The 27,651-nt window shown below is 37.3% G+C and overlaps 1 protein-coding gene across 16 annotated transcripts in view; it reads left to right on the top strand.

The window, feature by feature from the left end:
* Positions 1-27,651, top strand: part of LOC127438042 (voltage-dependent calcium channel subunit alpha-2/delta-2-like) — an 89,290-nt gene that overhangs the window by 36,574 nt on the left and 25,065 nt on the right. For 6 of the 16 annotated variants that reach the window (XM_051693316.1, XM_051693319.1, XM_051693320.1 and 3 more), the window contains 6 exons: positions 564-1,565; positions 4,529-4,564; positions 10,683-11,490; positions 24,922-25,003; positions 25,526-25,642; positions 25,720-25,779. In XM_051693316.1, coding sequence (XP_051549276.1) covers positions 569-1,565; positions 4,529-4,564; positions 10,683-11,490; positions 24,922-25,003; positions 25,526-25,642; positions 25,720-25,779 — 2,100 coding nt within the window. In that variant the 5' untranslated portion in view covers positions 564-568. Of the gene's footprint in view, positions 1-561; positions 1,566-4,528; positions 4,565-5,622; positions 6,783-10,682; positions 11,491-15,757; positions 16,028-24,921; positions 25,004-25,525; positions 25,643-25,719; positions 25,780-27,651 lie in introns of those variants that run through there. The other 10 variants (XM_051693325.1, XM_051693321.1, XM_051693324.1 and 7 more) reach the window with 7 other exon arrangements.

The following is a 27,651-nucleotide window of genomic DNA, read 5'->3' as shown; positions in this document are numbered from 1 at the left end:
CATCAGATTGTCCATGTAGCTTCTCTGTTGGCTGATGCTTTGTTTCTGGTGTGGTCTGTGGAGTTCTTAAAATGCTGTGAGATTTCCAGAGTGTGTCCATCAGTGTGAATGGCAGACACCTATTTAGCAGCTAAATATTCTCTCTAAATCTTTATCTCTCTCTCTCTCTCTCTCTCTCTCTCTCTCCTTAAACTCCTTAGCAACTAGCCAGAACCCCATAGCAACCCACTAAAACATGCTATCAACATGCTAGCAACTTGCTAAGTGCTGAAGCATGCTAACATCTTGTTAACACATGCTTGCAATGCCTAGCTAAGTGTTTGCTAGCATCTATCATCAGTTTAAACTTTCAGACTAGGCTTTTTCAAGCCAACCTCAAAATTTGTCTACAAACTTTATCAGTCTTGTTCCCTTCATGAGATAAATTTCTTACACATCACTAGAATCTTAGTCAAGTCATGTGTTTTTGAGTTTTGTTTAGTTCTTTAGATCTGGATGCTGGAAAGCTTTTGTGTTGCTATTTTACACTTGTTTATTAAACAGCACTTTTATGTTCATTTTAGACCTGATGGAAATCAATAAAGTGGAGGAGAATCATCATCACTCAGACACTGAACAGAACCGAAGAGGAGCTGAAATATCTTCATACCCTGTGTATGAAAAGAGTTTCACATGTAAAGAAAATCTAATGAATCACAATACTGTTCACACTGTAGAGAAGCTGCACACATGTGATCAGTGTGGGAAGAGTTTCTCACAAAAATCAAATCTTACGAAGCACGCGAAAATTCATACTGGTGTGAAGCCGCACACATGTGATCAGTGTGGAAAGAGTTTCACACAAAAATCAAATCTTACAAAGCATGTGAAAATTCATACTGGAGAGAAGCCGCACACATGTGATCAGTGTGGAAAGAGTTTTACACATAAAGATTACCTTACGAGACACATGACAGTTCACACTGGGGAGAAACCGCACACATGTCATCAGTGTGGAAAGAGTTTTAAAAATAAAGCAAAACTTCCGAATCACATGAGAATCCATTCTGGAGAGAAACCGCACACATGTAATCTGTGTGGAAAGAGTTTCATACGAAAGGAATCACTTACATATCACATGAGAATCCACACTGGAGAGAAGCCGTACACATGTGATCAGTGTGGAAAGAGTTTCACTGTTAGAGCAAACTTTAAGACTCACATGAAGGTTCACACTGGAGAGAAGCCTTACACATGTGATCAATGTGGAAAAAGTTTTGCACAGCTGAACGATTTAAAAAATCACCAGAATATGCACAGCGGTGTGAAAAATTATGTGTGCTTTGAGTGTGCAAAGTCTTTTACTACAGGCAGTGAATTGAAACAGCACCAAAGAATTCACACTGGAGAAAAACCTTACAAGTGTTCACACTGTGACAAGACATTCACTAATTCAGGACACTTGAAAACACATGAGAGAATCCACACTGGAGAGAAGCCGTATAACTGCCATCCATGTGGGAAAAGTTTCATCCAAATTGGTAATCTACAGAGGCATATGAAAAGCCATCATCCAAAGTCTTCATGTAAGTAATATGAGATTCAAATAAACTCACAGATGGAGTTGTCAGTGTATGGAGATCACTGTAGTTTAGAACAGGTATCTTAAACCTTTTTCAGGCTAAGAACCCCTTGTTTGAATGTCACGAATGTTCCCAATTGGACCCCATAGTGACGCTGAGTGAAATTTTAATGGTATTCTATTCAGTGTCTGATTAGAAATCCTACAGAAACACTTTATGATGTATGTTGTCTTAACTACACAGAAAAAAAAAAGATTCTGTGGTGAAGTAAATATAGTAGAAAAGATCAAGTACTTACATTCTACATTGAATAAGTTAGTTTAATTGTAAACTTGAAAGTATTAAGTAACTTCTCCCTTTATATTCTATTCAAACATGTACAAATGAATGCTCAAGCTTATTAGTAAATAAAGCATAGCATTAGTTCAGGCAGGTCACATAAGTCAAGCTTGCAATCAGCTAATGCTTAGCTGACCATGACGTCTAACAATACAATTCAGAAGCTTATCAAAGCAGTCTTATTTAAGTCCTCCATTTATTTATTCTCTCAGCTGACTTTCCATTGCATGGATGCAAGCTGCACTTAACACCCTCCTTAATCCCCAGACCTAGATCTTGTATGAAAGATTTGCATAAAGATATCTCAACATCTGTTCTATTATTCTGTGCTCTTTGTAATTTCAGTCTGATAATCTTGAATATGTTTGAATATGCTTATTCTTGGTTTACCAATTTGTTCTATTTGGAGTTCTTCAAGTGTCCATCTAATGTGTATTTTACAATGATCAATTGTACCATGTTGCTCTACCAGGTACAAATTGTAGTGCTATTCTTGCGGTTCTGCTCTGTGAACCCTGCTCCATCCATGCATGGCTGCATAGATAGGTGGGGAGTTTGCCGAGAACAGAACCGTCCCACAAACACAAAGATGCTTTAACTACCTACAGTTGAAGTCAGTTTACATATACATAGGTTGAAGTCATTAGAACTCATTTTTTAACCACTCCACAGATTTCATATTAGCAAACTATAGTTTTGGCAAGTTGTTTAGGACATCCGCTTTGTGCATGACATGAGTAATTTTTCCAACAATTGATTACAGACTGATTGTTTCACTTTTAATTGACTATATCACAATTCCAGTGGGTCAGAAGTTTACATACACTAAGTTAACTGTGCCTTTAAGCAGCTTGGAAAATTCCAGAAAATGATGTCAAGCCTTTAGGCAATTAGCCAATTAGCTTCTGATAGGAGGTGTACTGAATTGGAGGTGTACCTGTGGATGTATTTTAAGGCCTACCTTAAGCCAAGATCTCAGAAAACAAATTGTGGACCTCCACAAGTCTGGTTCATCCTTGGGAGCAATTTCCAAACGCCTGAAGTTACCATGTTCATCTGTAGAAACAATAGCACGCAAGTGTAAACACCATGGGACCACGCAGCCATAATACCACTCAGGAAGGAGATGCATTCTGTCTCCTAGAGATGAACGTAGTTTGGTGCGAAAAGTGCAAATCAGTCCCAGAACAACAACAAAGGACCTTGTGAAGATGCTCGAGGAAACAGGTAGATAAGTATCTATATCCACAGTAAAACAAGTCCTATATCGACATAAACTGAAAGGCTGCTCAGCAAGGAAGAAGCCACTGCTCTAAAACTGCCATAAAAAAGCCAGACTGCAGTTTGCAAGTACACATAGGGACAAAGATCTTACTTTGTGGAGAAATTTCCTCTGGTCTGATGAAACAAAAATTGAACTGTTTGGCCATAATGACCATCGTTATGTTTGGAGGAAAAAGGGTGAGGCTTGCAAGCCGAAGAACACCATCCCAACCGTGAAGCATGGGGGTGGCAGCATTATGTTGTGGGGGTGCTTTGCTGCAGGAGGGACTGGTGCACTTCACAAAATAGATGGCATCATGAGGAAGGAATATTATGTGGATATATTGAAGCAACATCTCAAGACATCAGACAGGAAGTTAAAGTTCGGTCGCAAATGGGTCTTCCAAATGGTCAATGACCCCAAGCATACCAAAAGTTGTGGCAAAATGTCTTAAGGACAACAAAGTCAAGGTATTGGATTGGCCATCACAAAGCCCTGACAGAAGATTTGTTGGCAGAACTGAAAAAGCGTGTGCGAGCAAGGAGGCCTACAAACCTGACTCAGTTACACCAGTTCTGTCTGGAGGAATGGGACAAAATTCCTGCAACTTATTGTGAGAAGCTTGTGGAAGGCTACCTAAAACATTTGGCCCAAGTTAAACCAGTTAAAGGCAATGCTACCAAATACTAACACAGTCAGAAGTTTACAAACACTTTATGTCATTTAAGAGTTCATTCAAGTATTTCACAAAAGTGGTCCTGACTGAAATATTATTTGTGATTGTTAGCTTTACAATGCATCATCATGTATCAATCCTAAAGCAGAAAACCATGTCTAATTTATTTGCCTACTTTAGTACATTTCACGGTTAAAAAAGTACATTTTACTTAACCTGGTTGTTCCCAGCATGCACCGGGCATGAGTAATTAATGAGCTTGCATGGTTTCATTGTTTCCAAGTTGATTTTACATTGTTTTTATTGATGATTTTGTTGTTACATTTGGTAACTTCTTGTTTTGTGCAGTCTTACGTTTATTTTATACTCAACAAAATGACCCGTTCATGATCAGAAAACATCTGTGGATTGCTACCATCATTGTGTTTTGTGCACCAAGTGTTGAGATCTCTTTGCGAAGCTCTGAATCTTGTTTCTATCACTTGTAATGCAAGACTATGTCTAATAGACTATACAGCATGCATTAAGCTTCCCTGTGGATGGCTTCCCCGTGTTTTATTTAAAGTAAACACCACTCCATTTTTTCCCAGTGTATATTAATATGATAATGTCTATTAAATTATCGATCACATATTAAACTGATCATTTTTTTTCTCTTATTAACTAGTTCTTTGTGTTTTCTTACAGATGGAGATGAAGATAAAGGTGTGACTGCGAATGGAGGTTCATAACAGTTAATCGTACATGACAACTGTACCAATATAAACACAAGCTGTCTAAAATCTGTGTCTGTATTACAGACAGACTCTGTAATGTGGAGTGCTCGATTCTACGAAATAACTATGACTTTTATGACACTTTTATTGCAGAAATAATCGCAAGTTCAACTGGAAGTGTTTAAGAAGTGTCGATGCTTTTAGCCATATTTTAATTTAACTTTTGTTATCTTGGAGATTTCACCCAAACATGAAAATTGTCATTTTCTCCCCGTTTTTCCAAACCTTCTGTCTTTTGTGGAACACAAAAGGAAATGCAATGCATAATGTTAGTCACCATTCACTTTTTAATGCATCCTTTCCATACAAGCAAAGTGAATAGTGTTGAAGTCTGATCATTTCTGCCCTCTAGTGGACAAACAGTGTTTAATGCTTTTTCTTTTCTCTATAATAAATATTGCAGTTTGGACTAGTTTAACCTAGTGTTATTATCGTTAATGAAAACTAACTAAAATAAAATTAAAATGATCTTGAATTCATTTTAGTTTTTGCTATACTAGGGTGAATATGCGCAAAGTGGGACACTCTTTTAAATTGTACTTTTCTTGACACTTTGAATTATGATCCAAACGACACATAACTTAACTGTATACCTTTAAAGAAAGCTTAGGATGTCTTCTACTTTAGTCAAAAGCAAAAATGAAGAAATATTCAATACTGGGATGTAGAACCTTTGAAGACCCTCTTTTGACCAAATCCCAGATTTTTTTTAAGCAGTACTGGTGGGACAGAGTTTCAGATACTCATTTTCACGTCATAACATTAACTTATTAATTTTTTTTTAAATTAAATGATTAAAAATCATCCATTTAAAACCTCAAAAAAGATAAGGGGATAGTTCACCTCATGACATCCCAGATGTCTCTGACTTTCTTTCTTCTGCAGAACACAAATGAAGATTTTTAGAAGAACATTTCTGCTCTGTAGGTCCATATAATGCAAGTCAATGGTGACCAGAAATTTGAAGCTCCAAAGATCACATAAAGGCAGCATAAAAGTAATCCATGGTTTAATCCATGTCTTCTGGAGTGATCTAATCTGTTTTGGGTGAGAACTGTCCAAAATCTAACTCTTTTTTTTTTTTTTTTTTTTTTTTTCACTGCACATCTTGTAATTGCATTCTACAGGACCGATCATTATTTCAAGCTCAACTACACTTATGAGTAGAGTTCGCAGAGCGATAGATGGCGCTAGGAAATAATATCGAGCTTGAAATCATGATTGCCAAGAAGACAGCTGATGTCAAGATTTACAGTAAAAAAAAGGACTTAAATATTGTCTGTTTCTCATCCACACCTATCATATCACTTCAGAAGAGTCTTATGGATTGCTTTTGTTTCCTTTATGTGCTTTTTGGGGCTTCAAAGTTCTGGTCACCATTCACTTGCATTATATGGACCTACAGAGCTGAGATATTCCTCTAAAAATCTTCATTTGTGTTCTGCAGAAGAAAGTCATTGAGAAGAGTCTTCGATGGTGACAGGAATCGGCAGACGAGCTGGAAATATAAAAGAATAAATCAGATATTTGTCAGCTGTGTTGAGTGAGAGTTTGTAATGTATAAAGACAATAAAGGGCATCTTTAAACAGTATTTTATGGGTAGTTATGAGAATAATATACTAGGCTACAAAAGTGTTTATAGCACCCCAGTTAACAGCCTTTTCTATTGATTTATTTTCATCCCAAAACGGACCAAACTCCATCACAGCACTTTCCTGAACACTTGTGAAATTCTCCTGATCCATGTAGGGTGTAAAAAGTGGTAACATGCAGTTGTAGAAGAGTTATACATTGAAATGTTATCTTTCTTTTTCTTCCTTTCTTTCATTATTTTGTATTTCTCCTCCATCCCTCTGGACTGTGATTGAAGAGTTGAACAGGCAGTGCTGAAGCTTTATTATCTCTGATAGACGCTGAGTAGAGGAGGTTTAGTGTTTCTCCATAATTACAGTAGGTGGCGGTAGTTTCGATCCTCCTTTAAATAGAAGAAGAAGAAGAAGAAGACGCATGTCCGGAATCTCTTCACACTACTCGCATGCGTACAGAACGTACTGTTTTACTGACCGGAAACTGCGTCACTCATCAAATACAGTTTGTTTCATCATTACTGCAGATCAATATTAGACGCCGATAAGATCAAAGCTGAGAGTCGAGACAGACACAGGTAATGTCTCTCTCTCTCTCTCTCTCTCTCTCTCTCTCTCTCTCTCTCTCACACTCTCTGTCAGTGTCTCTCTCTGTCTCTCTCTCTCTCTCTGTCAGTGTCTCTCTGTCTCTCTCTCTCTCTCTCTCGCTCTCTCTCTCTCTCTGTCAGTGTCTCTCTCTCTGTCTGTCAGTGTCTCTCTCTCTCTCTCTGTCAGTGTCTCTCTCTCTCTCTGTCAGTGTCTCAGTCTCTCTCTATCTCTCTCTGTGTCTATTTGTCAGTCTGTCTCTGTCAGTCTCTCTCTCTCTGTCACTCTGTGTGTGTGTGTGTGTGTCTGTCTGTCTGTCTGTCTGTCTGTGTCTCTCTTTCTGTGTCTGTCTCTCTGTCTGTCAGTCTCTGTCTCTGTCTGTCTGTCTCTTTGTCTCTCTCTCTCTCTGTGTGTCTCTCTGTCTATCTTTCTGTGTGTCTCTGTCTGTCTGTGTCTCTCTGTCTCTCTCTATCTCTGTCTCTTTCTGTGTGTCTATGTCTGTCTGTCTGTCTCTGTCTCTCTCTCTGTGTCTATCTTTCTGTGTGTCTGTCTGTCTGTCTGTGTCTCTCTCTCAGTCTGTCTCTCTTTCTGTGTGTCTCTGTCTGTCTGTTTGTCTGTGTCTCTCTCAGTCTCTCTATCTCTGTCTGTGTCTTTCTGTCTGTCTCTCTATCTGTGTGTCTCTGTCTGTTTCTCTGTCTCTCTCTTTCTGCCTCTGTCTCTCTTTTTGTGTGTCTCTCTGTCTGTCTGTGTCTCTATCTATCTATCTCTCTCTCTAGGAAAAAGCATTAAAGTAGGCATGAAATGAAGATTCACCCTATCTAATTTCTCTGGTGAGGTATGCAGGACTTCTCCAATCATTTAGTCCGCTTAAACCCCGCCCCTTGCGTAGAGTTGAACGAAGCGTCAGTCGCATGTTGGTGAAGATGGCAAGGTGTATTTTCATCTGTTTTCCTTCAAAGCTATCATTCCTTAACCCAAACTTACTTGGTTACGGGTCAGCTGGCTTGAATTTATGCTTCAAATGAGGAGGAATAATGGTGAATTCGAGGTTTTGTTCGAGACATTTCACGGCTGAAGCTGAGGTGATCACTAATGAATACAACGCTTCGGATGCCTCTGGAGTTTATTATATTTTTGAATATTCTTTTTATGATTCAAAACGTTAAAATATAGTTATCTTTTACTCACTTGTCTTTCAACGGCTAAGCAAGTATAGACCGTATATGTTGTCAGTTTGATAAATGTGTTGAGATCACCGCTCAATTTCACTCAATTTCTCTGCGGAGCAGCACGGTTGTTGAGGTGTGTCCACTACAAACTCGCATTCAGATCTGTTCCTCAGTTCCACTATGTAACGCCCATATTTTCACAATCCAATCAACAACCAATGGATAAACTCAGACTCAAATCCCCGCCCTACATTTTTTCTTGTTCGATAAGCTGTTTAACTCAGAAATACATCACAGTACAGAAGTCGTTTGCAACTTCCGTTTCATGCCGACTTTAAGAAAGAGCCATAGTTAAATATGGTGGAGACTCAGACTCAGGTCAGTTCCCCAGTGGCGGTTCTAGACCAACTGCATTATCCCTTAAATGTACTCCATTCAAGTATAAAACAGCATTTACTATTCTAATAGTTTCTGAAGACAACCAAATATTTACCAACCAAAATTGAATAAAAACGATAAACAAAGTGGCTCATTACAAACGTTGGAGTTAATACACCATAACATTTAGGGCTTCCAGGTCAGGTTTGGAAAACACTGTTCTAAAACGAGCGCATTCCTGCAGTAGGTAATTTGAAAAAGATGCAGACGAAGCAAAAGGCCAAAAAACATCACACTACAATGCATTGTGGGCTCTGTCATTGAATGCACATGGTAAGAACCTATCCCAACTCGAGGTATAATGCACCTAATTTGTAATTTTGAAAAAAATCTTGAATGATCGTGATCGTAGATCACTATAATGCTTGGTGAAGTCACATCGTAAAACATCGACAGTAGAACTCACGGCTATGTTTAATAGTGAAAGTAAGAGCGTTTCCACACGCGCAATGCGACGAGAACTGACAGGATTGGGACTAAACATCTGTGTGGCCGCAAGAAAGCCACATTAGTGAGACTAATCAGAAAAAAAATGACTTCAGTTTGCTAGGGAGCATAAAGATTGGACTGTTGAGCGATGGAGAAAGGTCATGTGGTCTGATGAGTCCAGATTTACCCTATTCCAAAGCGATGGGCGCGTCAGGGTAACCGTGCGTTCGGACCAGAGGAGGCGAGAGCGTCAAAATTCGCTCTGGCTGCCATGCCAACGATGCTATCGAAGATTCGTGGACGCTCTGACGTAGTTGAAGTAGGCGGGCAACGTTCGTTCGGAATGCTTGGCTTTGCAAACTATATTTAAAGGGGCCGCAAAACATCCAGACAAGTCGACCGCTATCTTTTTGCTGACCTATCACAAGTAGTGTATATCCTCATGAAATCTTTTAAATGTGAAAGTAAGAAATCGATCGATGACAGAAAGTAATTAAATATAATAAGACAAACGCTGATGGTATAAATGTGTTACCAGTTGATCAGGCAGCACGGTTTTGCATGCTATGGCGCCAAAATTAGCATGCAATATATTATATATAATATTATATAAACTATAATATCCACTTCATCAACTCACCTGGCACACCAACAATTTCAGACACCTTTGTCCATGCATCGTTTTTAATTTTTTTATTTATATCCCTGTAAGCAAACAGGGACAGATCGTATATTACGGGAAAACCCGCCACGGCAATAATTAGTTGCGTCACAGCTCATTACCATAATGTTGCCCACACTTGAACTTTCCTCTGACGGCCACAACGCCCAAGACGCGCCGGCCATGGACTCGCCGCTGAGAGACGATGGCTGCCATAGAAAATGAATGACTTCCGGTCGATTTGACATTCTCGACGCCTCTGGTCTGAACACACCATAAGAAGGGAAGCACATGATGCACCCGTCATGTATAGTGCCCACTGTACAAGCCTCTGGAGGCAGTGTTATGATCTGGGGTTGCTTCAATTGGTCAGGCTGAGGCTCAGCAACGTTATGCGGCAATAAAATTAAGTCAGCTGACTACCTGAATGTACTGAATGACCAGGTTATCCCATCAATGGATTTTTTTCTTCCCTGACGGCACGGGCATATTCCAGGACAACAATGCCAAGATTCAGCGGGCTCAAATTGTGAAAGAGTGGTTCAGGGAGCATGAGGAATCATTTTCACACATGAATTGGCCACCACAGAGTCCTGACCTTAACCCCATTGAAAGTGAATAACTGGGGCAGTAAATAGTCATATGACTCATTCCTTGTATTCTAAAGTCAAACGATAGCTTTGTGCGAGGAACTGATTGAAATTGCTGATGTTGTCACCAGGGGCGGTTCTAGGGTCAGTAGATATTCAGAGTTTAGCCCAGACCTCTGTGGATGCATATGGGGCCATCCTTTGAAGAAATATTGGAATATAACACATTTTATAATAAAAGTTTAAATTTGCGGGGTGTCATTTATATAGTTAATCTTTACATCAACATGCTGAATCTCTGAATGAAACACTGATGACAGTAAACACTCTAATTATTATAACTTAACTGGATAAAAAGTAATAATCCACAATATGTGCTTACATGCGGCTTTATTTGAATGCGTTTGAGCGTGTCAGGATGTTAGAATTACATCATTCGAAAGAACTGTTCAGAGAAATGAATTGGACCTTTATTACTAAAGTCTTAGTCTAGTCAAGTCATGTCTTTTTTAGTTTAGCTAGTTCTTGATTTCTGGTTTCTGGAAAACTTTTGTGTTGCTATTTTACACTTGTTTATTAAACAGCACATGATTATGTTCATTTTAGACCTGATGGAAGTCAATAAATTGGAGGAGAATCATCATCATCACTCAGACACTGAAGACAACCAAAGAGAAGCTGAAAAATCTTCATACTCTGTGTATGAAAAGAGTTTCACACGTAAAGAAAATCACAAGACAGTTCACACTGGAGAGAAGCTGCACACATGTGATCAGTGTGGAAAGAGTTTCATACGAAAAGCGAGACTTCAGAATCACATGAAAATCCACACTGGAGAGAAACCGTACACATGTAATCTGTGTGGAAAGGGTTTCATACGAAAAGAATCCCTTACAAGGCACGTGAGAATCCACACTGGAGAGAAGCCGTACACATGTGATCAGTGTGGAAAGAGTTTCAATGATAAAGGAAACTTTAAGTGTCACATGAGGGTTCACACTGGAGAGAAGCCTTACACATGTGATCAATGTGGAAAACGTTTTGCACATCTAAACGATTGTAAAAAGCACCAGAATATGCACAGCGGTGTGAAAAATTATGTGTGCTTTGAGTGTGCAAAGACTTTTAGTACAAGTGGCCTATTGAAACAGCACCAAAGAATTCACACCGGAGAAAAACCTTACAAGTGTTCACACTGTGACAAGAGATTCACTCTCTTGGTTACCCAGAAAACACATGAGAGAATTCACACTGGAGAAAAACCTTATAAGTGTTCACACTGTGACAAGAGATTCACTATGTCAGGATCCCTGAAAAGACATGAGAGGATCCATACTGGAGAGAAGCCGTACCACTGCCCTCCATGTGGGAAGAGTTTCACCTGTATTAGTAATCGAAATGTTCATATGAAAAGGTATCATCGAAAGTCTTTGCCTAAGTAATATGACATTTTAAAAAAACTCACAGATGGAGTTGCCACTGTAATGGCAGAAGTCACTGCTATAGTTCAGTACAGGTATCTTTAACCTTTTTCTGGCTAAGGACCCCTTGATGGAGATAGAGACGGAGCAGAGACCCACGTTACATATTGCACAAAATTGAGTGTTGCATTTTAAGCCTGGACTATAATAAATAACATGCGTATAGTACCATATTAATGTATTGTGGAGGGGTGATCAAGAGACCGATACAGTGGGAGTGGCGACAGGCCTCGGAGAGGCGTTTATTGGAAATAATAAACATAAAATGTCCAAAATGGGGAATTAAAGGGTTCATGGGGGAAAGTGACAAAAACAAAGGGGATTCTGGCAGCCTCATGGTGAAATGGGGCTAAGTAAGTGGAGGCAGGTAGTGAAGATGGGGTAAATTCCAGGTATAATGAGCGGGGTCCAGTGGTCACAACGTGCTCCCCTGCTGGGTCCGGGGCACAAGGGCTGGCAGCTTCCATTAGTGGCTCAAATTTCCTGAGGCCGCAGCACTTGAGGGAAATGGCAGCCTGCCATCCTGGCCCGTTAACCGCGACACGTGCTCCAATCCCCGGTGTCGCATTTAGCTTGTACCGGAGAGCCGCTCTGCTCCTGGACCTGCAAGGACACCTGTGTGCACACAGGGAGATAGAAGTTGACTTCCTGAGGAGAGGAAGTCTTGTAGGATGCTGTCTCTTGCTCACCCTGCCACAGTGGTGGAGAATGCGGGCATGAGTGTGGGCAGAGATGGCGCAGTTTGGAAACAACGGTGACATCACTCGCCCTCTCATTATTCACTTACCCTGATGCCATCCCAGTTGTGTATGACTGTTTTTCTTCAGCAGAACACAAATGAAGATTTTTAGAAGAAGATAGAGATCTGTAGGTCTTTATAATGGAAGTGAACGGGTGCCAGCACTTTGATGGTCCAAAAGTCACATTTAGGCAGCATAAAAGTAATCCACATGACTCCAGTCATGAAAAAAAAGATAATTAAAATGCTATTAAGCAGCTAACGTGATGTGTGATGTAAGCGTGTCTGCGAATTCACGCGAGAATTCGGAAGCGGCGCTTATTTACAATAGAAGAACTAACGCCACATGAGAGTTCGGCCATTTCAAACAGCATCAGAGCCCTGGATGGAAGCGCCAATTTAAAGTTAAAAACATTTTAATTATTGACTTGTTTCTTCAATTAGCTTCCGAAGACATTCCTTGATCGACTGGAGTCATGTGGATTACTTTACTGCTGCCTAAATATGACTTTTGGACCGTCAAAGTGCTGGCACCCATATACTTACATTATAAGGACCTACAGAGCTCTATTTTCTAAAAATCTTAATTTGGGTTCTGCTGAAGAAAGGCAGTCATACACACATTTTTGGGTGAACTATTCCTTTAAACTGACTGTGTGTTACACAGTCATAGCCTATATATGTTCATTGTAATGTTATTATTTTCGTTTTTGTTAAACTTGATTAATCCTTTCTATGAATGAATTCTAATAAAAAGTAATTTTTTTTCTTAACAGTCAAGATTTATACATAAGCCTCTGAAATTACAAGGGCTTAGGGTGTTCCACTTAAACCCATTGCACGGGTTCCACCTGTAGTGGGCACTCGCGCAACGTAAACAATGATGTACAACTGATTCCATGAGTTGGAAGGAAGTTAGCAAGAGAAGGGCATAACATTTTTATGCGGAACGCAGCCAAGGGGTGTTCGTGCATGGTCATGGTCATTTTTATATTTGTTTTTTTATCTCACTTCTTGTTTCACACTGCCTTAACTTTATTTTTATGATCTCGAGTTCCAGTAGCCCACTTTCTGTAGAGCTTTAAAGAGCTTTACACTTTTTATTTTTCAGCAAATGCACCCTCATCCATATAATGTTCTAAATATCTGTTTAGAGATTTTAAAGTTTAGATAGTGTATTCATTGACTGTTCATAAATGTTAACACATGGGCCTTGTCATGAGAAAATGCACTCTTATCTGTGTGTCTCTCTCTGCACTTTCGTCGTATGTTGTTATAGATCTATTAGTGAATAAATTAGCTATGTAAAAATGATATTCTAATTTAATTTTTGTATGATTAGTTTTTAAATACAAGCAGTAATCAACAGCATTTCAAACGGAGTCCATACAGCACTGACTGACTGTTGTTTTATGTAGTAATGTCAAAAATGCATACAAAAAATAAGTAAACATACAAATATTTATTCTTCATTCAAAAACCTTATGTGACACTTCTTAACATTCAACGTCATCGCCCCCTAGTGGTCTTATATCAGCCACAGCCACCAAATAGGAGGCCCCAAAGGGGGCAGCAACAGGGATCTCGCCTAGGGCGCCAGAATGGTCTGAAATGACCCTGAACTCCAGATGCTGTTTTTCTGTCATTACCTCTGGAAAGCACTGCTCCCTCTTTGAACGAACACTATGACTGAAAGGGTGAGCGCTGTCTGGGTTTGCTCTGTTAGTGCGGTTCATTTGAACAAGTGTGAACGCTGCCATCCGAACCTTGGTGCGCACCAAACAAGCGGATCGAGACCACCTGAATAGTGGATCTCGGTCTGCTTCCAAACGAACTCTGGTGCGGCTCGATTGATATATGAAAGCAACATAGACCAAAGACGTCTAAACGGACCAATAACAGGAAGTAATTTGCCTAATACTGACCTCAAGCATACCTGGTTCTTCTCATCATAGGAGCTACCGTATGTTGTCCATTACGGTTCGGTACATGCATCGGAACCGCCGTCAGCCGTCCTTGCAGCATATCTTCATTTGTGTGTGCAACGGAGGAATTCCTGGCGCTGTTTTGACTCCTTTACACAATTTATTAGCTCTTCGTTTGTTCTCAGCTGGTAAAAATACCACCATATATACATATATAAATCTAACGAGCGCATTTCGCCTAGCAGCCAGCATTGTTTTGGATGTTCGGCAAGTACCGTTGCAAAATATACGTCATAAAATCTGTCCAATCAGGTTGTGACTTTCTCCTGATGCCTTTTGTTTTGTATCTTTAGGTTCGGTGTTAAAAATGCCAGTGTGAACGCTAAGCGAACCAGGACTAAATGTATCATTTTCTTTTTTGGTGCGGACCAAGAGAACCAAGAGAACCGAACTACAAGTGTGAACACACCCTTAGACAACAGGACCAGCATATCTCAAACTTGTCAAGGCTTTGATAACCCCATCTACAGATCTGAGAGAAAAAAAACAAGAAAATCTTTAAGCGGGAAAACTACATCTTAATTACAAACACGTCATGCCGTGAGTCTAAATACTGAGTGTAAACAACCATGAAACCTGTGATTTCCTCATCGGATTAGTGTCTAAAGTTTCAGAGAGCCAGTCCAGACTTACTAGTTTTATTTCTTTAAGATATCTATTACATTTTGTTTTTGTGTTAAAATGAGCATTCTCTGCATAGCATAGACTTTTACATGCGCATGTGCAGTTCCTCAGCTCGCCACTAGAGGCCACTAAAATACAGTATTTTGACTTTACTGTACCGTGTTTCACCATTAGTTTTAATCTAATTCATTTATGAAAGGGCATTTCCAGTTATGCGGTGTGAAGTTTTGTCCTGTTAGCAACTTTAGTACATTTTGGGTGTTTGTATGATTTGTCATTGTTTATGTTGGTTTATTGGACATCTTGCCTATGTGTTTAGGTATATTTTATTTAATATAAATAACAATACAATCCGTCTGTCTTTTGGAAATTATATAAATATAACCCAGTATACTGAGACACAGTGAGTAAAGCCTAAAACATTCTGCAGAACCTGTTCTCCACTAATTCCCTGATTCTCACCACCGTGTACAGCTTATGTAATGAATGAGTTATTATTATTATTTGGCAGGAATAACTAATTATGCAAATTAATTTGATATAAATGAACACTTATGTGATTTATACATAAAACCAGAATGCCAGAGATCAAGTAAGGCTTGATCTAAAATATATCCTCAAATATTAACAGGTTGCCCACAAAGGGCAATCGATAGTCCATTTGTTAATTCGTTTTTGTTCATTATTTGATTTAGAACATTTAAAGCGCAAGCCTAAATGTACATTTTCTCTCATAACAAGTTTCTTTTCTTATCAATACTGTGTACAGCTCTTTTCTCTGTTTCATTGCGTTTGAGAAATGAATGAGGTCGCGCGCAGATCTCTGGGCGGGTGTCGCGCGCGCGCGTGCACGCCAGCATCATCACGCGTAGCATCTTTCGCCCACCGACATCACTTCATTCTACGTTGTTTTTTTCTCCTGACGCGAAACGAGCGAATAATACTGCGCCAGACTAGGATATTCTGCTCTGTTGGATTACCGTGAGGATATCTGCGCTGCTGGTTTGCGGTGTTTTCATGGAAAATGGCGAGATGTGTTCACGCGCGTCTGATGATGATGGTGGTGATTTTCAGCGGGTCGTGGACCGCTGTGGACGCGCTCACATTCCCTCAGCATTACACGTAAGAAAAACACTCATCTCCACAGAAATACACGTATAATACACTCGTTTATAAAGAAATACACGTATATAACCCTCGTTGTTCACAGCATTTGTAAGAAAATAGTGTTTTTAACTCAAACACATTTACTCAGCATTACACGTAAGAAATACTCATTTTCTCATGTAAGGAAAAACAATCATTTCCACAGCATTACCAGCACAACCAAGACATTTTTACTGCATTACACGTTAGAAACACACATTTCCACAACATTATACCAACTTTACATGCGAAAAACTCTCTTTTCCACAGCATTACATGTAAGTAAAACCATTCCATTGAAATACACATATAAAACACTAATTTCCGGTGCATTACATAAAAAAATAAAATACTCAGTACCACAGAGGTAAAAACTTTTACACGGCATTACACATAATGAACACTAATTTCAACAGTATAACATGTAAAAACGGTCATATATACAGCATTACATGTAAGAAAACTCTCTTCTCCACACCAGTAAGAATCATTTCCACACCAGTAAGAATCATTTCCACAACATTACACATAATGAACCCTCATTTATACATCATCACAGGTAAGAAAACACTCATTTCAACAGTATTACACGTAAAAACGGTCATTTATACAGCATTACATGTAAGAAAACACTCATTTCCACACCAGTTAGAATCATTTCCACAACATTACACATTATGAACCCTCATTTATACAACATCACAGGTAAGAAAACACTAATTTAAACAGTATTACATGTAAAAACGTTCATTTATACAGCATTACATGTAAGAAAACTCTCTTCTCCACACCAGTAAGAATCATTTCCACAACATTACACATAATGAACCTTAATTTATACATCATCACAGGTAAGAAAACACTCATTTCAACAGTATTACACGTAAAAACGGTCATTTATACAGCATTACATGTAAGAAAACACTCATTTCCACACCATTACACATAATGAACCTTCATTTATACATTATCACAGGTAAGAAAACACTAATTTCAACAGTATTACACGTAAAAACGGTAATTTATACAGCATTACATGTAAGAAAACACTCATTTCCACACCAGTAAGAATCATTTCCACAACATTACACATTATGAACACTAATTTCAACAGTATTACACGTAAAAACGGTCATTTATACAGCATTACATGTAAGAAAACACTCATTTCCACACCAGTTAGAATAATTTCCACAGCATTACACATAATGAACCCTCATTTATACATCACAGGTAAGAAAGCACTCATTTAAACAGTATTACACTTAAAAATGCTCATTTATACAGCATTGCATGTAAGAAAACACTAATTTCCACACCAGTAAGAATCATTTCAACAACATTACACATAATGAACCCTCATTTATACATCACAGGTAAGAAGACACAAATTTCAGCAGTATTACACATAAAAACGTTCATTTATACAGCATTACATGTAAGAAAACACTCTTTTCCACACCAGTAAGAATCATTTCCACAACATTACACATAATGAACCCTCATTTATACATCATCACAGGTAAGAAAACACTCATTTCAACAGTATAACATGTAAAAACGTTCATTTATACAGCATTACATGTAAGAAAACACTCATTTCCACACCAGTAAGAATCATTTCCACAACATTACACATAATGAACCCTCATTTATACATCATCACAGGTAAGAAAACACAAATTTCAACAGTATTACACATAAAAATGCTAGTTTATACAGCATTACATGTAAGAAAACACTAATTTCAACAGCATTACACATAAAAACTAGTGCTGTCTGTCGATGAACATTTTTTAATCACAATTAAATGCATAACTTTTTGTAGTTAATCGCTATTAATCACAGATTTTGAAAATGCGGAAAATCGACATCATATATACTTATTTTCCTGTCAAAATGCATTTATTTCCATCCTTGGAAAGAAAACAAAACATTATGTAACAATGTAATGCTTTATTAACATTTTACAAACAAAGCCTTCCACAGTATAAAGATAGAAATGCACTAAAATATCACCAATTCAAGTAACATTAAACGTTTCCCAAAGTCTAAGTGGGAGTTTTACTAATTGAAAAAACTAGCCCCCACATAGGTTGCATATTCATTGCAATAGGCATTAAATCCCTTAAACTCTCATCCTCCACAATATTAATCTGCCGGTAGACTGTGGCTATCTGCTTTGCTATAGCAATCGTGAAGCTGCATTCATGATTCACATCAGGACGTCAACGCCAGTGTCAAGCGCTGCTTTGAACTCCACATGAAAAGCGCTTGAAGACAAAAACCTCTTATTCTGCGTTTTGGTGACGTGCTTCTGTGGTCATTAAAATGCACCTTACATAGGCTGAAAATACTTGATTTCTATCACAAGTCCCAGCTGGGCTTGTTTTGTACATCATGCAGCGCATTGTTTTGTCCATCATTTTATCCCTGACAGAGATTCTTTTATCTACTGAGATAACAACCTCCGCAGCTCTATCATAGGAGAGAGTGTAACGGTCAACTAGCGTGTTACGACAGTACCGCCCATAGCATGTCTATGGGATCGCTTTGTTATGCTATTTTATGCTAAGCGTGTAGGCTCATCGTGATAGAAGGTCACTGGCGCTGTTTATGCTGCATTAACAGTAAATACGGTAATCGTGATTAAGAAAAATTAACGTATTAAACTTTTTTATTAATCGCATGCTTATAACGCATTAAATCTGACAGCTCTAATAAAAAAAACGCTCATTTATACACCATTACATGTAAGAAAACACTCATTTCCACACCATTAAGAAACATTTCCACAGGATTATACTTAAGAAACACTTATATCTGGTACATTACACATAAACAACTTATTTCTATCGCACTACATGTAAAAAACAAGCGATAATGGGTGAAATTTATTCAAGAGAAAGTAACATGTAAGAAGCTTTCATTTCTACAGTATTACACATAATAAAGATGAACATTTCTACAGCATTACACAGATTTACTAATTTTCGTAATGTTGCACGTAAGACACGTTGTAATGAGATGATGGGTGAAGTTTACTTTGTGTTGTGTGTCAGAATCAGGGCCGTCAGTAATATTCATGGGACCGGGACAGTAAAGGATCTACAGTATCTGTATGTAGTTTAATGCTGATCTCTCTGTGGAAGTGAATATAGGTCACTGCCGCCCCTTATTTCCATGTAAATCTCTCTCTTTCTCTGTTGAGAGTGTGTGTGTGACTCTGGGCATGCTCAGATTAGATGTTGAGAATGCATCAGATCGCCTGAATCACTCTGATACACACACAGATACACTCTCACCTCCACATATTGTGTAACACATGCTGCTAAACGTGCTGTGAACCAGTGTGTGTGTGTGTGTGTGTGTGTTTACAGCAGCAGTGATGAAGATGTAGAAATGACACACAGACACATCACTGTATTCCTCTAGAAAAATCTAGAATAATCTTAGAAAGTTGTCCTTGAAGTCTAAAAGGGTGAATTAACTTTACAGCTCAAATAATACACAAGTTTTAACAGCCAAGTTAATGTAAGTGCTTTTATAAAATTAAAAGCTTCACATTTTTGCCTTTAAACCCTCCAAAAATTGTCCCCATTCACTTCCATTGTAAGTGTCTCACTGTAACCTTCATTTTTGCTTTTATTTTAAGGGAGGGATGAGTCAAAATTCGTTTGTGGTAATCAACATTATTCCACAAATGCTGTCGATTGAGCTTAATTTGTGTTGAACCGGGAATATTCCTTTAACCTCCTGAGACCCCCACGTGACTGCTGTGCACATTTTCCATTCCCCTTTTTGATTTGTTTCTTTAGTAGTCCCAAAGAAACATGCAAAAAAAAAAAAAGATTTTAATTTTAGACCAAATATTTGTCCTAAAAATTGATGTCCTCATATGTGGACAGCGGGACTATGTTGTGATATTTTAAATAATCCCAAACTATAGAAAGTCAGATTTTTTTTTCATCATATAGTTTATTATGTTTCAGGAGTGTTGATTGAGACGTTATAGACGTTACATCATAAATTAGCATAATTAATTCTGATTTAAAGTAATGTCCAGCATCATCCAATCACTGTCAATCATGTTAAAATAAAATTATACATTATAAATTCTGAATCTATGTACTGATTATCATTGTCACATGTCTGTCAAACATGTTGAGTGATCCAAACATCATCTGCAGCCTGAAACTGAACTTTTGATCAGATTTTAGGAGTGAATGCACTTAACTGCATAGAGAGCTATAGGATGCTCCCTTGCTCCCTATTTAGTGAATGACTTAACCTCCAGTGTGCTGTCTGTCTGCACTGGTCTCAGAACAGTTTGAAATGCACCTTATTTTCATCCTAACTCCATATAAAGCCTCTGAAAGACACATTTTTCAGCTTTTGCATGAATCCATTGATTCTCAATGTGATAATGTACAGTAAATATAGGATATTTAACTGAAAATGAGCCTATAGTCCACAAATGTGGTCAGTGTGTTTAGCAGTGTGCCGTTTCACGATAAATTGCTCAAAAAATGGCAAATCGGACGAAACTAGAGACTCTAATCTTTTGAATCAAACAGGTTACAATGTAAAAACTCAATGAGGTTTCTTATCAGATGTAGTTTTGTTGGCGTTTCAACCAAACACAAACTCCGCTGTGATCGACGCCATATTGTTTGATCACATGACTCCGTCCGTTGAAATTTTAACCGTTTACTGACAGCACAGAGTCTCCTGAACTGAGATCAGTCGGTTTAGATGAAATTAAATCAAGCCTTGCGTATAGCGAAGCCAAAATACAACGTCCACACATGAAGACGCGGGGTCGCACGAGGTTAAGCCCCAAAATTTGCATTAAACTAATGCAAAAAGTAAAAAAATAATTTTTGTTTGTTATTTTAAAAAGATGGTCATTTTGATAGTCTCATTACCGCAATATGACAATTTTTTATTTTTATTGAAATTGTGACGTATTTATCTGCAATAGTTCTCCCTTTGTAATCCCATTAATTTTCGCTGTTTTGAATGTAAAATCATTGTACAACAGCATCTTTTTTACTGTAATATAGCCATTGTTTACAGGTTAAATGAGAATCACCCAAAAGCATAAAACTGAATTCGCATGCAATCACATTAAATCTGTGTGGTGTTTATTTGCTAAGTATTTAATTTGATAAAGAATTTAAACCCCCTTGTCAATTACGTCTCATTAAAAAATGTTAAAGAAAATGTAAGAAATGCTAATGGACAACACTGATATGGTCACTGATATTTTATGCATCCCAAATCATCCATTAGATGTGAACAGCATAATTAACAGAGTATTATTAAATGCTCGACCTGCAGGGGAATGATTTGATTTCTCTTAACGATCATTTATTATGATCCTCTCATGTTAATTGACTTGGTAAGGTTTAATTAGCTTTAGTCTACGCCTGTTAAACAACCTGAAATTATATAATATAGTGTAGCTGCAGTCGAGCTGCAATCACATACAGATCTGTTGTCGTGGAAACAGGTGATATTTATGATCAGACTGCAGGGTTGTGATTTAACCGCACACACTGTTTCTGTAACAGAATTGATGGTTTAATGAAGCTGAACGGACCCTCGTGTTATGAATGAGACCACACAGATGTTAAATACTTCATCGGTTTGCTTTCTAGTATTGTATCTGTATATTGGGAGGTCTTCGATGGATTGTTTGTCCGCAGTTATCTCTCTGACAGTCTGATTTGTAGTGTATAAATCTGTCTGTTTGTGGACAGTATAAATATCACTTTGCGTATATTGATTATATTGATCGGTTTAGCCAACAGTGAGTATTTTATATCGTATTCTGTCACTGTTACGCTGTGCGTTGTGAACACAATACAGTTTAGCCGAGGTCACTGAAAATACATTTATCAACAATGTTCACTGTTTTTGATTTTGTCATTGTAATTCAAAAGATTTAAAACTCATTATGTAGAAGCGGCAGAAATATAGAGTACTGATCGAAAGTCATGGATAAATGATGCCCTAAAATATATCAATTCTCGGCAATTCACCATTTAACTGAATTAAAATCTCAAGACATTTGGAGAAAGTCGAACACTAAAAAGTTAAATTGTTATATTTAGTAAAAAAAAAGTATAAGTATCCATTAAACAAACAACTGCAAAAGTCACATTAGTTCATTGATCAAAAGGCGTGTGAACCCTGAATTTTAACGCAATAGTCAGTGTTAATCCCGTCAATGAAATTAATGACGAAAACGTTCGTTGACTACGTGCTTTTTAATTTTGTGAATGATGAAGAAGACAAGATGAAAAACACGCATAATGATGATGATAAATGTTTTAATTAAAACATACTTGAATGTTTCAACATGGTCTCATGACGGGGGGCCTGGGTAGCTCAGTGGTAAAATACGCTGGCTACCACCCCTGGAGTTCGCTAGTTCGAATCCCAGGGCATGCTGAGTGACTCCAGCCAGGTCTCCTAAGCAACCAAATTTGGCCCGGTTGCTAGGGAGGGTAGAGTCACATGGGGTAACCTCCTCGTGGTCGCTATAATGTGGTTTGATCTCAGTGGGGTGCATGGTGAGTTGAGCGTGGTTGCCGCGGTGGATGGCGTGAAGCCTCCACACGCACTATGTCTCCATGGCAACGCACTCAACAAGCCACGTGATAAGATGCACGGGTTGACTGTGTCAGACGCGGAGGCAACTGGGATTCGTCCTCCGCCACCTGGACTGAGGCGAATCACTATGTGACCATGAGGACTTAGAGCGCACTGGGAATTGGGCATTCCAAATTGGGAGAAAAAAGGGGAAAAATCCCAACAAAAAAAAACCATGGTCTCATGACAACTCGTAATAATTCATACAAGATGGCGAAATCGTAAAATATCGTACGATTAAAATAATGGTTAGGTTTGGAGTTAAGGGTTAAAGTTAGGAAAAATCACTTTAATGTCACTTGTTGGTTTGTTTATTTTTCTCTCTGATGTACGGTTTTGTATGAGCCAACTCGTACAACTTCTTATGATTTCGCCATCGTTTACTATTATGAGAACAGGTTGAATATTTGGTTAAAATTTTGTCTGTTAAGGCTTGGGTGTACTTCCGTCTCGCGCACTGTCGAGCGTTTAAAGTATACTCTTTTGACAGCAAAGGCATACCGACGTGCCATTTTGCACATTATCGTCAATGATATAGTTATTTTTCACACCGATTTTTTTTTTTTCCATTTTAGTTGATGTAAAATGGACTAAAATGAATGAATTATAAAATGAGTACATTTCATGGAATTTTTTTAATTAACATTTTGCTGGGTTGAATATTTGGTTAAAGTTTTTTCTGTTACAGTTTGACACGTTTTTGTCATTTTGCACACTATTGTCAGCAAAATTTTTATTTTCATCAATTAAAATCATTTGCAATTTTAGTCATAGTGAAATCAACTAAAATTAATAAACTATAAAGTTAATCAATTTAAAGGACATTTTCGCCATTTTGTTTTTATTAAATTTGCTACTGGGATAAATATTTGGTTAAAATGTTGTCTGTTATAGTTTCAGACATTTTTGCCATTTTGCTAATTATCGTCAAAAACATTGTTATTGTTGACGTGTTTTTATTTTTTTTATTTTAGTCAAGGTAAAATGAACTAAAATGAATGAGTTATACAATAAATAAATTTCAAGAACATTTTTTTCACAAGACAAAAAACAACGTATAAGTTGACATTGTTGCTGTGTTGAATATTCTGTTAAAGTTTTGTCTGTTACCGTTTGACACGTTTTTGTCATTTTGAACACTATTGTCAGCAAAATTTTAATTTTCGACTATTAAAATAATTCATAGTGAAATCGACTAAAATTAATGAATTATAAAATTAATAAATGAAAAATATATTTTTGTCAAAAGACAAAAAAATTGTGACTTAAAAATTTTTAAAAAAAATGAACTTTGCTACTTGGATAAATATTTGGTTAACATTTTGTCTGTTATAGTTTCAGAAATGTTTACCATTTTGCACATTATCGTCAATGAAATTGTTATTTTTGTCATAGGTATAATAGACTAAAATGAATAAATAATAAAATGAATACATTTCAAGCACATTTTTTCACAAGACAAAAACAATTATTAAAAAAACATAAAAATGTACATTGTTGCTGGGTTGAATATTCGGTTACATTTTTGTCTGTTACAGTTTGACACATTTTTGTCATTTTGCACATTGTCAGCAAAATTGTTATTTTCGACAATTAAAATTATTTGTCATTTTATTCATAGTGAAATCAACTAAAATTAATCAATTTAAAGGACATTTTCGCCATTTTGTTTTTATTAAATTTGCTACTGGGATAAATATTTGGTTAAAATGTTGTCTGTTATAGTTTCAGATATTTTTGCCATTTTGCAAATTATCGTCAAAAACATTGTTATTTTTGGCAATAAAATTTCATAAAATCATAAACATTTACATCGTTGCTGTGTTGAATATTTTTAATATTTTGTCTGTTACAGTTTGACAAGTTTTTGTCGTTTTGCACACTATTGTCAGCAAAATTGTTATTTTCAACAATTAAAATGATTTGCAATTTTATTCATAGTGAAATCAACTAAAATTAATGAATTATAAAATTAATAAATTTAAAGGACATTTTTGTCAAAAACGAAAGCATAATTAATACTGGTAATGATTTGAGACTGTAAGCAGGGTTTGATATCCGCTGATGTTTCATGATAAAACTGATTGATTTTGTGTTTATTGTGTTTAATTGTTACAGTGATGCAGTAAAACACACACAGTGAGTTATTAAACGGTGTTATTAGTCAACAGCACAAACTGAGTTTAATGTGTGTTGTGGGTGTTGTGTAGGATTATGCACTGGGCTCGACGCATTGAACAGGAGATTGACAGAGTCCTGCAGCACATCAGTGGAGCTCAACAACTCAAGGGGGTAAGACTGTGTGTGTGTCAAACATGTGCTCATTATTCTGTGTGCTGCATCACATGTCAAACACACACAACAATGAACAACTCTAGTGAAATCTGTCACAGATATTATAATGATACTACAGTTACACTGACACACTGACGCAAACACACACACAGTTACACATACAGTAGAAGCTGTCAGTGAGTGTGAGTTTGTGATATCGCTGTATTGATCTGTGTTGTTCTGCCGTTAAAGCAGGTTAATGAGGCTTGTCTTCTGTCAAACTGCTGGATTACAGCAGAAACACTCATTTAAACATGAAGGAAACACTGAAACAGGTTATTTTTAGTGTGTCATGCTTGAGTGGATGTTACATCATTGTCCCAGTGATGGACATTAATAATGTAAACACACACTCATCACTGGATCTCATACTGTTTCCTCCAGCTGTTGAATATTCTGTTATACTTCAGTTAAGTTTAATATACTGTATTTTGCGATCTCTATGCAGTAATGAAATGTCAGTGTGTACTGTTGTTGTAGATCTACAATGAGAAGAGGAGACAGTTCAGTGTGGTCAGAAATAACCCACGAGACATCGTAGAGAAAGTCGCAACAGACATCGAGAGACTGCTGGCCAAGAAACGCAAAGCTCTCGAGGTAATCACACACACTCGTATATAAACACTCACACTGTTGGTTTACAATGAGTGTTGATGGTTGTGTGTGTGTGATAGAAACTGGCGAGTGAAGCGGAGCGTCTGCAGAAAGATCATCGCTGGCAAGATGGAATCAAGGTCAGTTTATCAGCTGTGACATCACTCATTTTATCTTTACTCTGACCAGAGGGCAGACATAATCCTTATTGTTGAAACCTGCAATATAATCACAATTATTATGTATCATATGAAAGGATCTGTAATATTTGTACAGTATATTTACAATAATAATGTTTTATATATGTTATATTAATGTTATTTTCAGCTCATTATTTGAATGTAGGGTACACATTGTGCATTTGTAAGAGGGAATTTCTTGTTAAATCAGAGTATTTATTCTGTGGATGATGTCTGAATTTAGTTTTTCGGGTAGAGGTCGACCGATAGTGGATTTTGCCAATACCGATAACTAGTGGTCGACCGATATATCTGCGAGGCCGAAAAATCGGACGGTATTCTGACTTTTTTATTTATTGGCATTGGCCTATAAATCTTCCCGTTTGGCCGATTTGTTTCTTGAGGGTGCCGAAAATCACCTGCTTGCATGTGAAGCAACTGAGACATGTAAACGATCAGTCATGGTTCATTTTCTTGTTACGTGCCTTCGTGTTACTATAATAATAGAGCGCATATCAGAGACAGACACGTTTGAGCTCATACTGTTAAAGTGCTCATCTGTGTCATTCTCCCTCTCTCTTCTCAACAGTTCTTGTCTAACAATAAAAAGGCAAATATCAATAAAACTAATATCATATATACTGTCTGCAAATATACACATATCTAGTTCAAACAGATGTAATAAACCAACCTCACAAAACTTCAGCAGATCATAAATCTTCCTCTGAAGCACATATTCTAACAGCCTCTCTTCAATAGTTCCCTGTAACTTTTATAATGATAAAACGCAAATATCATTAAAACTTCTGTTACATACCACGTGAGTGCAACTTCAAGGCTGCATCCGAAACCAGGAAAATGCTGCCTCCGGAGGCTGTATACGGAGGTACAATGAAAATAAGGTGCTTTTCAAACTGTTTGGAGACCAGTTTCCTTAAGAGTTCCATTCATTCAAAACAGCTGTCAGTTAAGCCATTAACTGATTAGGCAGCAAGGTAGCAAGTCAGCTGCCTATGTTTTCAGATGCAGCCCAAGGTAAAAGCACTTCACGTGTGCTGTGAGTAAATGTCTTATTTACTATGCACTGTATGTACAGTTGGATTGATTCTGTATTTTTTGAGTAAATGTGATTGTTAATGCGCACATGCCACTACTGTTTACTGGTTGCTGGACTACTGTGTGTACTGTTATTTCCTTCTTCCTAATATATTAACAGTTTCTTCATGTGCAAATAAATTACTAAAATTTGATGACTAAACAGAAATTTGAAAAAAACTGCTATCTACCATTTAAAATACAATGTTATTTGTTTGTTTTGTGTGAAATTGAGTAAATATAGTGCTATATAACAGTTCAAAATGAAATGCAGTTTATTTTTTGACCAAAATCCCAAAAATAACGGGGAAAAAATTAAGGTATTGAACAGGGGATTGACAGACTTTTAAGATAAAAAAATACCAAAACACTCTCTTATTTTGACTTTAAATGACTGAGACCAAAAATATGTATAAATTTTGGCAATGATGAAAAATTTTAATATTGCAAATGAAAAACAAAAACCTATCAGCAACTGTCAGCACAGATTTTTGCAGATAACCGATAGTTCCAAAAAGCAACTATCGACACGATTAATCGGTAAAACCGATATATCGGTCTAGCTCTATTTTTTAGGGCAATTAAAATAAAAATATATTTTCTTAAGCAGCAACTGTCAGCACAGATTTTTGCAGATAACCGATAGTTCCAAAAAGCAACTATCGACACGATTAATCGGTAAAACCGATATATCGATCTTGCTCTATTTTTTTAGTGCAATTAGAAATACAAATATAT

Source organism: Myxocyprinus asiaticus, chromosome 49 (genome assembly GCF_019703515.2).
Source record: "Myxocyprinus asiaticus isolate MX2 ecotype Aquarium Trade chromosome 49, UBuf_Myxa_2, whole genome shotgun sequence".
NCBI lineage: Eukaryota > Metazoa > Chordata > Actinopteri > Cypriniformes > Catostomidae > Myxocyprinus > Myxocyprinus asiaticus.
Note: the sequence above shows the minus strand (reverse complement) of the source record. Positions and strands in the feature narration are given on the sequence as shown.